At 49.1% G+C, this 15,188-nt stretch overlaps 1 protein-coding gene across 2 annotated transcripts in view; it reads right to left on the minus strand.

The window, feature by feature from the left end:
- Window positions 1-15,188, minus strand: part of Asap2 (ArfGAP with SH3 domain, ankyrin repeat and PH domain 2) — a 154,634-nt gene that overhangs the window by 78,395 nt on the left and 61,051 nt on the right. For both annotated transcript variants that reach the window (XM_038319569.1, XM_038319568.1), the window contains exon 3: window positions 4,230-4,375. In XM_038319569.1, coding sequence (XP_038175497.1) covers window positions 4,230-4,375 — 146 coding nt within the window. The remainder of the gene's footprint in view (window positions 1-4,229; window positions 4,376-15,188) is intronic.

The following is a 15,188-nucleotide window of genomic DNA, read 5'->3' on the forward strand; positions in this document are numbered from 1 at the left end:
AAATCTCATTTCATGCTACGTCGGCCTTCCCTGGAGCTGGTCCAGCGGCTTTGAAAGTATCCTTCTAGGCCTCCAAACAGGCAGGTTGTAATTATTCTTTTGGGAAAGAGGTGAAGCTGAGACTCTCAACTACACTGAAGTGCTTTTTCAAGGTCTGTGGGCGATCAAAGAAGAGTCCAAAAACAGGTGACCCAAAACAAGACTTTGAAAGTGTACCCCCCCCAAAAGGAGAGTTCTCCTACCGTCAGCTCAGCTGCAGCTCGGCATTCCTATGGTCGACAGCGTCCACACCGTGTCGAGCACTAAGTGAGGCTCACAGACAACTTTTCTCTCTTTATTTTTGTTGGAAAATAAGACCAAAGATTGGCACTCCACAAAGTGAAAACTTGGAAACATATGCCCTCAAAGTTCCCAGGGAGAGGTTTCGTGAGTTTACAGGTTGGAACAACCCCAAGAGACCACCTAGGCGCTCGGCGGCATTTTGCGAGCCCTTCCCACTTGTTCAGTTCACCGCCACATTGGCCACGTGAGGCGGGACACTGGGTCATCTCACTGTCCCTTCAGCTGGGAATCCAGCCCTCAGGCTGTCTGTACGTACCTCCACCACACTTAACCCTGCCCTGCTTCCTCTCACTCTCCATCCTTATTTCCCCCCAAATACCAACAAGCAGCCTCCTTGGGTGTCAACATGAGTGTGGGTTATACGACCTCATTTTGGACCCCAGCTTGGTCCCTCAATGGCTAAGGTCCACTTAGCCTCTGCACCCCATGCTCATGAGGTGGCAGAACAAGATCTTGTGCGTGGCAGTCACCAGAAGCAAAGAAAACAAAGTAACTTTAATGCCCCGTTTGCCGCACCATGGACGCTTATCACGTGCCCCCGTTTGCCGCACCATGGATACTTACCACGTCCTGCCCTGTGACATCCCCTCCGCACGATGTCTGACGCCAACTGCATGCAGTGACACTTTTCAGATACTGCAAGTGGCAAAGCCACAGTCTGGTGAGCAAGGCACCGGGCACAGCACGGAGGTCAAGCTCTGCTCCGCTCTCCGCTTTTTATTCTTCACAGAGAATAAAAGATAGGAAGGACTGCCCACATGAGTAACTGAGACCCTAAGGTGTGGAACAGTGCAGGTGGCCTTTATTAGCAGTATATACTCCAAAGTAGCAAGGCACTCTGGTCCTCGAGATTTTGGCTCAATACAACATTAGGACCCTCCGTTATCCAATCTATGCAGCAGGTGCAAAACTGACTCAATTCATGGGCTTGGTCTAAGGATTAAAGGTGCTAAAAAGTGGGGAAGCACCTGGCTGGTTTTAGTCTATATCTAAAAATAAACTGAGAAAGTCCAGAGAGATGAGTGAGCAAACATTTTAAAAGCTAGCTGCCCGGGGATGTGGGGGAGACTGTACAAACGCTTCCCATACGCCTCCAACATTCCCAACTGAGCAGGGCAGGCTGCTCTTCATCCTCAATCGGTGCCCACCTTTCTGCCCTGACTATCCCTCCTCTCCAGCCTTCCTCTTTCCTTGCTAAAGCATGTCCTGCAGGGGTTTCAGAGAAATGATGCATGGGGGCTAACCGTCCGGAGCCTTGTATATGATAACATCTTTGATCCTATGCACAGTTCACTGGCTTGGGCCTGAAGCCAGGCAGAGCCATTTTTTCCTCAGTAGTTCAAGGTATTGCCACATCTTAAGAGCGGGTTTCCTAATTGACATTTTTCCTTTAGTTCTTGTTCTTGTCAGATTGTGTGTGTGTGTGTGCGTGAGAGAGAGACAGAGAGAGAGAGGGAGAGAGAGAGAGAGAGAGAGAGAGAGAGAGAGAGAGAGAGAGAGAGAGAGAGAGAGAGGGCCATAAAACTTAAATGCAGATGTCCAAGAGCAGAGGAACAACCTGGGTGTTGGTCCTCAGATACCTTCTATATGAGTTGGGCTCCTTATTACTCTGCAACGTTGCCACATAGGCCAGACTAGCTAGCTTGCCAGCTTCCAGATATCCATCTCTTTCCCTCCCATCTTGCTTTCAAGGGAAATACGAGTGTGCTTTATACATGGATCCTGGGACTCCGAACTCATACCCTCATGCTTATGAGGCAAACGTTCTACCAATACCAATTAATCCACCTCCTCAGCCTCCAGGGTTTTATGGGTTTTTTTTGTTTTGTTTTTTGGAGACAGGGTTTCTCTATGTAGCCCTGGCTATACTAGAACTCGCTCCACGGACCAGGCTGGCCTCCAACTCAGAGACCAGCCTGTCTCTGCTTTTCGAGTACCGAAATTAAAGGGGTATGCCCACAATACCTACCTGGCTGCCCCCAGATTTTAATTCTATACTTTCAAACACTAATGGTCTCCCACTTCCCGAACTTCTCCAATAACCAGGAACACCCCACCCTCCCAATACATATGCAGGATTCCTTCAGGTCTGCCTGTGATTGTCCTATGCATACAGTTGCTGCAATGTCTTCTTCCGCCCTACACGTCTCCCGCCATGTCATTTCTCCTGCTTGCTCTGGTCTCTCGCCCTTGAGTATGCTACTGTGCGCCCACAAGTCATGCTCTAAGATGCTGACTGGCCACTTGGCACTGAGTTCAGGGACCACAACGACTTTTCCCTAGGGAACACTGCCAGGTCAGCCTCTAGAGAGCTTTACCCTGGTCATGCAAAGGAGGCCCTTGCTCCCTTCTGAACCACCAGCTCCAGTCTGCCACAACCTTGGGGGAAGCAGGCTCCAAGAGGCAGCGTGCAGCCTGCCACTGTTTGGGACAGAGACAAAGAGGGACAGAGTTTATAATGCCAAGAGGTTCCAGATTCAGTCAAGTTAAAACAAATCGGCAAACAAGCAGAGAAAATAACCTAAGCGTTGTGATGGCTATTTGCTTCTAAGAAAGTATTTTCAGGAGAACATAGGAGAGAGACAGCCCTGATGATCCTTTCTCTGCCCTTCCTGTAATAAACTCATATACAGCACTCCCTGCTTCCCGCCCACTGACACAGCCCCATGGACCAATCACCACCGCCGCCGCCTGGGGAGGGGGGAAATGAGTTGCTTCTTTGCTCGGCAGAAGCTGAGAGGAGAAATGAAAACATTTGCTGCCTGTGACCTCTGCAGAGAGTACGACTGTGGCCTGACTTGGCCTTCTGGAGTCTTTAGAAGATGCTAAGGGAGAAAAACAGGAAGGAAATGCTGCAGAGATCTCCAGGGCACACCCCACTTGGGGAAACAACCACCCACCAAGGCAGGACCACAAACCCTCTCGCCTGCTCCTTCAAAATCCTGTTCCCACAGCAGCGACAGCACTGGGCTGAAAGCACAAGAAATGTTTGATCCATTCCCATGCTATCAGGCAGTGCCACAGGTGCCTACCCTGTGTTTCTCTGCACCTGGGGCCACCCAGCCCTCTCAGTCCTGAAGTCCTTTTAACTAGCCATGGTATTCCTGTGCTTTTAGTACAGGTTACCTTGCTTCCTCTGAAATCTATTAGATATGACCAACCTGGATGCCCTCTATCACATGGTGATTTAAGTAAGAATGGCCCCCATAGGCCCATATATTGAATGCCTGGTACCCACTTGGTGGAACTGTTTGGGAAGGATTAGGAGGTGTGGCTTTGTGTGCTGTGGAGGGTGAGCTTTGAGGTTTCAAAAGTCCCAATCATTCCTGGTTAACTCTGCCCCTCTCTGCCTGGTGTGGCATGTGGATCTCTCAGCTACTGCTTCAGCACCATGCCCCATGCAGGCCTGCCTGTTGCCGTGCTCCCCAACATGATAGCCATGGACTGTAACCTGCCAGGGCTGCACTCCAGCCAGCCCCCAGTGAACCCAGTGAACTTTCTTCTATAAGCTGCCTTGGTCATAAAGTCTCTTTGCAGCCACAGGGAAGTAATACTAAACACCGACTGGAACACACTGGAAACTAGAGTCAGGGGCCCTGAAGGAAACACGAGAATTTACCCATTCCGTCCTGCGCCCGAGTGTTTATAAAGTGCCAAGCTAAACTTAAGCCATATTAAAGAAATAAATTAAAACTGTAAACTTTTGCTCCAAATTTACCTACTGTGAATATGTAGAAAGTATAGTTAACTTAGACCCTGCAGAAACCAGACAGTATCTCCACAGATGATCAGAAACGAACCACCCTGGCCGGCTGCCGGGCCATCTTCTCAGGGGCGATATGACAGGCATTTTACACACCACAGCCACACACGCGGTGAACACTGACCAGGTTTTTGAAGAGTGCTGTCAACTCTTTGGTGAACACAGAGAACTTCAGAAACGCACTTCCTAAGTCTGGGTCGTCTCTGCACACGCAGTTGCCGCCGAACTTCTCCAGAGCCTGGGTGTACTGCTCCTCATTCTCCACATGTGCTGCAAGAGCAAGCAGAGGGGCTGTTAGCGGACCCACCCAGCAGTCGGGCTGTTAGCAGACCCACCCAGCAGTCGGGTCCTTCTCGGTCACAAACACGTCCGGGAGTTAAATACGGAGAGTGTCCTCAGACAGACATCGTTACTAGTCCAAGATCAAACCACTGTACCCAAGGAAGCAGCCGGTGACATGAGAGAACGTGTACCATCGGCTCCCTCAACTGCAGCACACCCCGAGACTCTCAGGTACCACGGCTTCCCAGAATCCTCCTTGGCCTCATCGCCGCACTGGCCACTAGTCTAAGAAGGGTCCTAGCCCCTCTTAGAAATGTAGATGATGCCGACCAGCTCCTCCCCCCCAAAGCTCAGGACACCCAGTCATAGATACACGCCACTATCACCTCCTTACGGAGGGACTACGATGCTCTCCAACAGGGTGGTCTTCAGTGTCTCCGTTCTGTGCCTCCCCTGCCCAAGACCCTCCCATCCCAGCCCCCACTCACTCAATCCACTTATCCTTTCTCTCCACGATGCTCTAAAGACTGTCCTGCGCCCTGGGTGTCTGAGTTTGTACCTCCCCTCTCCATCCACTCACGCGTCACCGAGACTGTCAAGGAAGTCTGCTCTTCCTGGAAGCGCTCAGGAGGCGCCCTGCCCTTGGCCTCCGGGGGCACCTGGGTATTTCCGGGAAGGCTAACATGGACGAACAAACACTGGGGGAAATTAAATTCCAATGCCTCAGTCTTTTTATTTTGAAGAGCATTCCAGGGCTGGGGCTGTCGCTCAGTGGCAGAGTGCTTATTTAGCATGTACAAAGTCCTGAGGTGGGGAGGTTCCGGAAAGAGGCCCAGGAATTCTAGATAATTAAATTCTAGATTATTTGAGTAAGCAAACTAAGATATATGCTCGTGCGCCACACACACTCCTGAAGTATGTTTGTATCAAGCAAATTAAGACACAAAAGTGCACACTGCGTGCACGCACGCGCGCACACACACACACACACACACACTCACACACCCTCCTGAAGAGTGTTGGTATCACAAGAAAAGCCCCCAGAAGATCTGGGCCCCAGTCCTGTGGGCATCTGTGTGGCTACTAGGTAAGAGAAAACCTCATTAAACCTACTGTATCAGTTTCATAAACAACAGAGGCTTGCTGGGTCCCAGTGTTGGAATATAGAAAGATTCATTGTAGGATAAGGACACAGAGAGCACACAACAGCAGTAACGGTGGCCACAGACATCTAAACAGAGCAAATACATTTCCAGCTTCCCTGTCCACAGCTAGGACACTGGGACTCAACGAGATCAAATAAGAAATCCCAGAAAACAAAGCTGCACGGCTTCAACCCTAACCGTGTGCAATTCCCCAGCCCATTCCTCCCTTCTCCACCACACATTTCACGTCTAAAAATAGCTTACCTTGGACCAGCAAAACAGGTCAGCGGGAAACAGTGCTTTCCATGCAAACCTGACAGCCAGGGGTCAATTCCCAGATCCCACATGAAGGTGGAAAGAGAGAACGGATTTCACGGAGTTGCCCTCTGATCTCTCTATGTGTGCTGTGACATGCATGTGTTCACACAATAATAAATAACTTTTCAAAAATCAAAAGTAGTTCACCTTGCCAAGACGAAAAGTACTCAGTTTTTAGATTTTTAAATTCCATTACACAGGTAGATCAATAATCCCTATGCATAACTATAACTAGATGTATATATATTTATATGTATAAATATAAACACATATATTTATGTGCACAACTCTAACACACGTGGTGAACTCTGAAGCACAGACCCTTTCCAAACCACATACTATTGTTTTTGTTTTTGTTTTTTTTAACTATCTCAAAGTTGTCAGGCAAGACAGGCAGGCCCAGTGTGGTTTCAGCACAGAACTGATGGCCACTACAGATATCTGGTACTGGCTATTTCCACTGGGCGTGAAAAACAAGAAGCAAATTCAGCTGCTTCCCTGCTCTAGGGTTTGCCTAGAAACCCAGCCCAGGGACGCCCAAGGTGCGAGTGTGTGTGTGTGTGTGTGTGTGTGTGTGTGTGTGTGTGTGTGTGTGTTTGTATTGTTGCGTGTGTGGTATGTGTGTCTGGGTGTGTGTGTGTGTGTGGTGTCTGTGTTTGCGTGTGTGGTGTCTGTGTTGGCATATGTGTGTGTAATGGGAACTTCCTTCGTGGTTCAAACGTGCTGAAGCATCTCACTGTAGACTGTATGCCTTGAATTTCTGTGTCTTGCCGGTATGCCTGGGGCAGTGTCCACTGTGAGAATAGTCAATTCGCCTGTAAGCCTGGTAATTGATTGCTCCAGATCACCCCCAACTTGGAAATCTTCCTACTAAGAAATGAGAGCACTCCAACGCTTTTATCGTTCTTCTGCCAAAAAAACAAACCTTAAAATAGGAACCTAAAATAAATAGCCTGGGAATAAAGTTCCTGGAAAGATCCCAAAATGAATCCGTCAGCTTCTGTTTACAGAGCCGAAAGCTGTTCTACAGGACACTCACTCTCTCACCTCCCCTGCTTCAGAGACATCACATCTTCTGCTCCAGTCCTAGGGATCCCGAGCTGCAGGAACCACCTCAGAATGAGGCTCCGTTCTTCCCGGTTCTCTCTGAATACATTCCTGTCCCCATGCCTCACTGTGCGGAATCCAATCAATTCAAGAGATGAATGAAATGAACTAGGGTCCACCCACACAGGAATGTATCAGGAAGCCTAAGCAGGCAAGGACTTTAGAGGCAAGGATTAGGTTTGTCTTGTGCTCAGCTTACCTGATTGTCATTTTAAATATATTTATATCAAGGGCCCAAAGAATGTGATTTAAGAAAAAAACGACTGGATCTAAAAAGGCAAAGGCAGATCCTTGCTCCTCCTTAGCGGGCACACACACATACACACATACAGATGAGGAGTCAAGGTGGCACAAAACACTGAGGGTGCAAGCCACCAGCACAGAGCAACAAAAGATGGGGAGGGGCTGGCCAATTAACCTCCAGCTGCCGACACACTGAACTGCCTCCATCTTCGAATCTGAGACTGCTTTTATTCATAAGGTTTGGCACAGCAACAGGAGAGAGGCAGTGCTCTCTCTAGAGAGGGACCAAGGACAAGCATGCTCGTGGGAGCAGGCATAACGCCTAGGGAAAGAGACTTCGGCATACACTGCTTCATGCCAGGCACCAAGGTTCCAAGGATAGGTATGAACCATCAAGAGGGAAGGGATTCTGGAAGCTCCAGGGAGCCCTAGAGAGTTCCACATGTTTAACTAAAGTCCCTACCCACACACGGGCTCTCAACCTGAAACCCCACTACCCTGCTCTGTTCTAAAGATGCTGAGAAAGAACTGCCCTAGCCCTCCCTTAATAGAGAGCAAGCCAAGGCATGGGGATGACAGCAAGTGCATCAGGTCACACAGCGAGTGGCCAATGGCCAGCCCGAGAAGACCTCTGGCCTGCTGACTCTCGCCCAATGCTCTCCCTCCACACCAGGAACTGCTGCCACATTAGCTCAGCTCACTTCCCTACCTTCTGCCCTAGGGTAAAACAAAGGTCACACCCTTCCAGTCAAGCCTACAGCTCAAAATGCCATCATCGAGGAGGAAGAAAATCAGGTGGGGCTTTCGCATGCCAGCCTGGCCCCAACCCCTGCGTCACCCCCAGGGCCACTGCAAGCCCCTGCTTCACACTAGACTGTGGCCACCTGGAGTCTGGCTGAGAAGCTTCCGCTGAGTCGGCACATTCAAGCCACCCAGACTGCTGGTGAGGGGAGCATTCAGGGAGACACTCCACGACAGCAGCACTGTGAAACGCTCCCCAGACAACATGATTAATATTATGTGCACAGCATGTTCACATAAAGATATTCCAAAGTGAGGTCATAGCCTCGACCCGACATGTCTGTCACCTGGTTTCGGATCTAACCTGGAGCACACAAATTTTAAAGGGATAAGGTAAACTCTCTCAGGTGATATCACTTCCTCACAGGTCATTTCCTATCCCCGGGGATGGGTGGTTTTGAATTCATTTCTAGGGTGAGGCCTAAATGAAGAGCTGGGAACAACCATCCAACTGACAATCTGGTGGTCTGTAATAAAGCCTGGGGAAATGCTCACACCATTTGAGACCCCTGCTTCCAGGAATCCATCTAAAGGGGGAAGCCGAGGTTGACTGAGCACTGTGCAGCCGCAGGGAAGGCAGTTTGCAGAATTGAATGGGGAATACACACATTGCCAACAAGGGCGCACTGGCTAAGGGTCAGCACTCGGACAGGACAGCACGTGAGGGTGGCTTCGAAGGAGCTATTTCTAATTTTTATGTGTGAGAGTGTGTGTGTGGTGTATGTGATATGTGTGAGAGAGAGTGTGTGTGAGGTGTAAAGTGAGTGTGTAATATGTATGGTGTGATGTGTGTGTGGTATGTGTCTGATATGTATGATTGTATGTGTGTGTGGTATTTATGTAGGTGATATGAGTGCGTGGTGTGTGTGATATATGTGATTGTGTTGTGTGATAGGTGAGTGTGCATGAGTATGTGATGTGTAAATGTGGTATGTGTGATATGTATGAATGTATGTGTGTGCGGTGTGTACGTGTGTGATATGTGTGTGATTGTGTCTGTATACGTGTGTGATGTGTGTGCATGTGCATGGTGTGTGTGTGTGTGTGTGTGTCCACATGAATGCAGAGTATGCTGGATTCCCTGGAGCAGGTACTTGTGGAGATCCAGCTGTGGGTACTAGAAACCAAGTAAGTCCTCTACGAGAACAGTATGCAGTTTTAACCACTAAGTGGTGTGGGAGGTCCTTCTGTCTGTGTGTTGTTTTTATTGGCTGATGAATAAAGAACTGCTTTGAGCCCATGCTAGGACAGGACAGAACTAGGCGGGGAAAACAAAACTGGGAGGAAGAAGGCAGAGAGTAGAGAGACGCCATGGAGCCGCCAGAGACAGACGCTGGGAACATTACCTGGTAAGCCAATGCCACATGGCGATACACAGATATAGAAATGGGTTAAATTAATATAAAAGTTAGCCAATAGGAAGCAAGAGCTAATGGGCCAAGCAGTGATTTAATTAATACAGTTTCTATGTGATTATTTCGGTTCTGGGCGGCTGGGACGAACAAGCAGCTCACCTGCAACAACTGAGGCCATTTCTCCAGGCCCGGGGTCAGCTTTTTAGATCAGCACATAGGAATGGAGGACAGAAAACCCAATTTGAGAAAGGGTAGATGATAAAATTATACATTTGGTCTCAATTTCAAAATATAAGATCCAGGACGGAGGATGAAGCAAGAGCAACAAATGCTAATCATGGCAGCTAGAAAAGCGAGTGCTCAACAAGCTGCAGCAGACCCCACACTTCCTGGAATACGCCTGTGTGCTGTCTCCAACCATGATGCCTGCCCAGGGCTGCACAGCTTCTAAGTCAGGGAGGCTCAGGGCAAGCACCCGTCCAACCTTATTCCTGTTACTGCACACCGGGAGAGCTGGCTGTGCTCACAACTGGACTTTCTAAGCCAAGCTCAGGCATCCCCATGATCAGGAAACAACACAAAGAAGCCACCATCGGCTGGATCACTTTGACTCTCCAAGCCCGTGCTACCGTGGTAGGAGCTGGAGAGACAGCTCAGTGGTTAAAGAGCATGGCTCCTCTTCCAGAGGATCTGGGTTCATATCCCGGTGCCCACATGGGCTCACAATAATAGTCTCTGCCTGCAGTTTCAGGCAATCTGGTACTCTCCTGACTTTAGTAGGTGCACACACACGGTGCACAGACACACAGGCAGGCAAACACCATAAACATAAAATAAAGTATTTTTTAAAGACCACTGTAGTCTGTCATTCTCTCCCAGAACTTTCCCTGGAAAAAAACAACATGAGCAAGGAGGCAGTGTGTCTCCTCTGGCAAGACTGGCTTCATTCAGGGGGACACTCCTTCCCAGCCCTGCACTTTCTCCAATCCCTGGAGCCCTTTCCACTTCAAAGCTACCACAAAGGCTACTGGTTCCAACAGATGCCACCCTAGTATGTTCTGAATCTGGCTGTGGCCAACACAGATCTCTGACAGTGGTTAGATCTAACAGTGGCTGACCCCTGCCTGAGATCCTGGGTAAAGCCCCTTATCCTGTACAGACGGCAGAGGCAGCTCAGAGGCAATGTGAACAGCTGAACACAACCCGTTGCCTCTTCCAAGCTCCTACTCCTCACTGCGCACTGGAGTCAAGTGAAGGTATAGGGCTGACGGATCTGTGCAACCCATGACCCGTTCGTCATGTTGCTGGTTTCTGTCCCTTTAGAACACAGGTACTGAGAGCACCAAGTCCACGCGTGCTTTCATTCTGTGTGCCCTAAGCACCCATCATCTAAGAGAATAAAACCCAGTCAAGTGGGAAGCCTATGATGCTAATGAATAAAGATTCCTGGAACAAGCCTCGCCCTCAAGCAGCAAGGCTCTACCAGAGAAAAAGGCTCAGCTCAGTCTATTCCGCGCAAATACAAAGGCTGGAACAGAGCCTGGGCAGAGGCAGCGACCAGTGGAGGGCCTCCTGGGACCAGATAATGAAGTGTTTTCCCCCAGGTAATGGAAAGAACTGGAAGGTAATTTAAAGGGTCATAAAACCTGTGTTAAGAAAATGAATGAGGGGATGGCTGTGACTGTGTATATGTGAGGGGTCCTAGGAATGAGGGGTGGCTGTGACTGTGTATATGTGGGGGGTCCTAGGAATGAGGGGTGGCTGTGACTGTGTATATGTGGGGGTCCTAGGAATGAGGGGTGGCTGTGACTGTGTATATGTGGGGGGTCCTAGGAATGAGGAGTGGCTGTGACTGTGTATATGTGGGGGGTCCTAGGAATGAGGGGTGGTTGTGACTATGTATATATATGGGGGGTCCGAGAAAGATGGCTCAGTGGGTAAGTGCGATTGCCCTACAGGTACAAGGACCTAAGTTCAAATCCTCAGCATCCTTGTAAAAAGCCAGGTATGGCCATGCATGCTTGCAGCCCCACTACCAGGAGGCAGAGAGAGGTGGAGTCCACACCCCAAGAACCCGCAGGCTGGCCAGCCTAGACAAAAAAGGCAAGCTTTAGGTTTAGTGAGAGATCTTGTCTCAAGGCAAGAGAGGGAAACAGCTGATGCCCTGTTGGTCTCCACAAGCACACCAATGACACATCACAGACAGACAGACAGACAGACACACACACACACACACACACACACACACACACACCACAGTAGGCTGGGAGCTAGGTGTGGCTCATGCCTAGAATCCCAGCACTGGAGAGGCTGAAGCAGAAGGATCACTACAAGTTAGAAGGATCACGTGAGCTACACAGTGAATAGCAGGCAAACCTGGGCTATAAAATCTGAATGACCTCTCAATTAAATAAAAAAAAAAAATTGGGAGGAAAAAAGAGCAGGGGAGAGGTGGGGTTGAAACAAGGCAATGACTAAAGCTTTAATCCGCTAGTACAAACCTGTTAAAACAACAAGGTGGAACAGCACTGTGAGGAAAAGAGGAAATCCTACAGCATCGAGCCCACAGAGGCTTCTGGCAGTTTCCTCCTGAGAATCCAGGACAGGATGCGACTAAAGATGAGCTGGGGGCTGCCTGGCTCAGGCAAGGCCTCTGCCTGGCTAGAGCTGCCTGAGCCCAGGTAAGGACGCAGCGGGCAGCTCTCCTCAAGCCACTAATTCCCAGGGGTCCTGGGGCCAAAGTCAGGAAGGGACTTCTGCTGCATGTGATGGACAAAATTTTACATCCAATCGCATCTTTTACTGGAGGATGCCCTCCTGTTGGTCAGGCGATGTGATGTTGCTTTTAGCCTTTCCCCTTTGGATTTTATTTCATCCACCTGGGGACACAATTCCCATTGCTCACAATGATGACCTGGTGAGACATTCTACCATCCTACTCCCAGACAAGGCCTGGGATTGGGGAGGCCCAGTCATGGCACCTCCAAAGTCACCAAAGAACTGCCACTGTGCGGAGACCACACTGGGGAGAAACCTTCCATCTTGTGCAGTTCTGCCGGATCTGTCCACTGAGACAGGTTCGAACTCGGCAGGGTGATCTGGCCTGTGCCTTACAGTAAAGGCAAGCAGTGCCGGTGACAGTGTCCACCGGGGACAGTGTCCACCGGGGAAGTGACAGTTTGCACCAATGGCTCTTCACCTTCTGGCTCGCAGAGGCACCAGTCAAATTCACAAGAATGTTCTAGGTTGTCTCTCCAGGCATGTTTGATGTAGAGAATTTGGGGGCTGCACTTACCCCATGGAGTCCGAACTGAAGACGTCGGTTTCCCACCAATCAGAACTATACCCACACCTGTGACTCAGGCTGACGCTCACAGGCTAAGCCACAGGCTTGGCGTTCCTGTGATTAACGCACCAGTCACTGCTGACAGGATTCCCTCAGCCAGTCGCCAGGGTGCATTCCAGTCACTGTACTGAACCACCAGAGACACTGGGCTGGCAGCCAGAACCAGAGCTAACGGGAAACACCGCCAAACAACAATCCCCATCATCACCTCCTCTCCAATCCGCTGCTAGAACCTTCCAAGGGGCAGTTCACAGTTACCTTTGTACTTAAGTCAAAACCTGCTCTCACGACACCATCTTTTAGGAAAAAAATAATTCATCAGAGCGGTGGTGCACGCCTTTAATCCCAGCACTCAGGAGGCAGAGTTTTGCCAGCCTGGTCTGCAGAGCAAGTTCCAGGACAACCCGAGATACACAGAGAAACCCTGTGTCACACATGTCCTCTCCCCTCTAAAGCAGGAAGTCCTGAGTTCTTCACCACTCCTCAAAGAAAAGCTTCTGGCCCTCCTATTCCAAGGTTCTTCTTAACACTCAGTAGGACAACGACCTCCACCAATGACCTTCACACTCCCCTGAGGTCACCTAAGGCACAAGGTGTCTCCTTCTGAACTGTGACCAGCCAAGACCACCTACAGACTGCTCAGCAGGACGGTCAGGCTTGGGGGAGCTGTGTATGCAGGACGCTCCTCCTCTGTGTATCCTCACCATGCCCTAACTGGGCACCAGCTACCCCGCCTGCCAAAGGTCAGTACCTAACTCAGGTGCTTCCTTAGCACACTGCCTAGCCTACAGCAAATAGGTGAACATCTGGTTTTTGTTATTATTACTATTCTACCATTAAGCTTACAAAGGCCAACAGAGTACATGCCGTTTTATGACATTACAATTCACTATTTCTTTTTAATCACAGAAATGTGTGTACAGATTTTGTGCCGTGGACTTCTTCGTGAGCCTTCTCCTTCCTGCTGTACAGACCAGTCATTCCAAGCGGGAATAGGGAAGGCAACAAAACAACGGACATCTTTTGCAAGGATATCCTTCCACATAGAAATTTTTTAAAATCTATTTTTTATGGTTTATTTAACTTTATTTTATGTGCATTGGTGTGAAGGTGTCAGATCCCCTGCAACTGGATCTTCAGACAGTTGTGAGCTGCCATGTGGGTGCTGGGAATTGAACTCTTCGGTTCTTCTGGAAAAGCAGTCAGTGCTCTTAACCACTGAGCCTCCACACATAGAAATTTTGATTTCTGGGATGTGTATTGCCCAAGGATTTCTGAAAACTCCCAAATGTCCATCTTCGGTACCCCAGCCATGTAGCAGGGTCCCAGCTTTCCAGCATTCTTGCCCAACTCTGAGGAGGACAAGTTAGAAAACCATACCAGATGTGGTTCATTCTTAATATGCAATAAAATATTGATTTCTAAACTATTATATGCTTCTCAATAATGAAAATAGGGTCACTGAGGCAGCTCAGCAGGTGGCAATGCCTGCACCAAGCCTAATGACCTGAATTTGGTCCCAGGGACCCAAGTGCTGGAAGGAGAGACCAACTCCCACAAGCTGTCCTCGGGCTTCCTGCTCATGCTGGTGCAAGTATGCATAGACACACATGCATGTGAGCACACACACACATACACATACATGCACAGGCGCACACACGTACACCACACATACCGGGGGGGGGGGGGGGAAGAGCCTTGAAGGCTCATTTTCTTCAGTAGTTGAAGACAGTTAAAGTGTTGCTAAAATTAGCATTTCCTCCTCTGCACTTTTTATTTGGGGATGTGACAGTTTCCCCAGGGTCTTCAGATTCCAGGTAAAGAGGACTCCAGCTCCCGCTAAGAACACTGGGATTGCAGCAATTCTAGAAGTGAAAATGAAAATCTCCCGCTGCTTCCTCCTTGATGGAGACAAATTTTCCCACCCACTGATGTGTCAAACACAGATGAAAAATGTCAGCTTCCATTTCCCAGCACCGAGGAAAACACCTTTACACTGAGACAGGGTATGGGTAAAGAGCAAAGATGTTTTAAATACATATAAACGAGGGTTCGTTTATTTTTTAAGAGGCCGGATAGCAGTTCATTGGATGGAGAAAAGTTATGGTTTGAACAAATAATCATAAAAACCAGTTTCATGAACCTGTTCAGATGATCTATATACAAAAGGCATCACCGAGAGAGCGTAATTACTTGCTACTGCGTAAGAAACCCAATGCTTAGTAGATTCAAGGGACAGAGATACTGATACCCTCCTGGCACAGGACAACTTAGTAGACTTCTCACAAACCAGTTTTATCCCTAGAGCTCTGTTTAATTAGCAAACACTGAAGTTCCAAACAGACCTGTCAAACCCAGACTCCACAGGTAGAGTCCAGTCGTGGTTTTAACCAGATTTCCCCAGGGCAGTGGTTCTCAACCCTCCTAGTGCTTCAACCCTTTAGTACAGTTCCTCATGTTGTGGGGACCCTGACCACAAAATTATT

Source organism: Arvicola amphibius, chromosome 2, assembly GCF_903992535.2.
Source record: "Arvicola amphibius chromosome 2, mArvAmp1.2, whole genome shotgun sequence".
NCBI classification, from domain to species: domain Eukaryota; kingdom Metazoa; phylum Chordata; class Mammalia; order Rodentia; family Cricetidae; genus Arvicola; species Arvicola amphibius.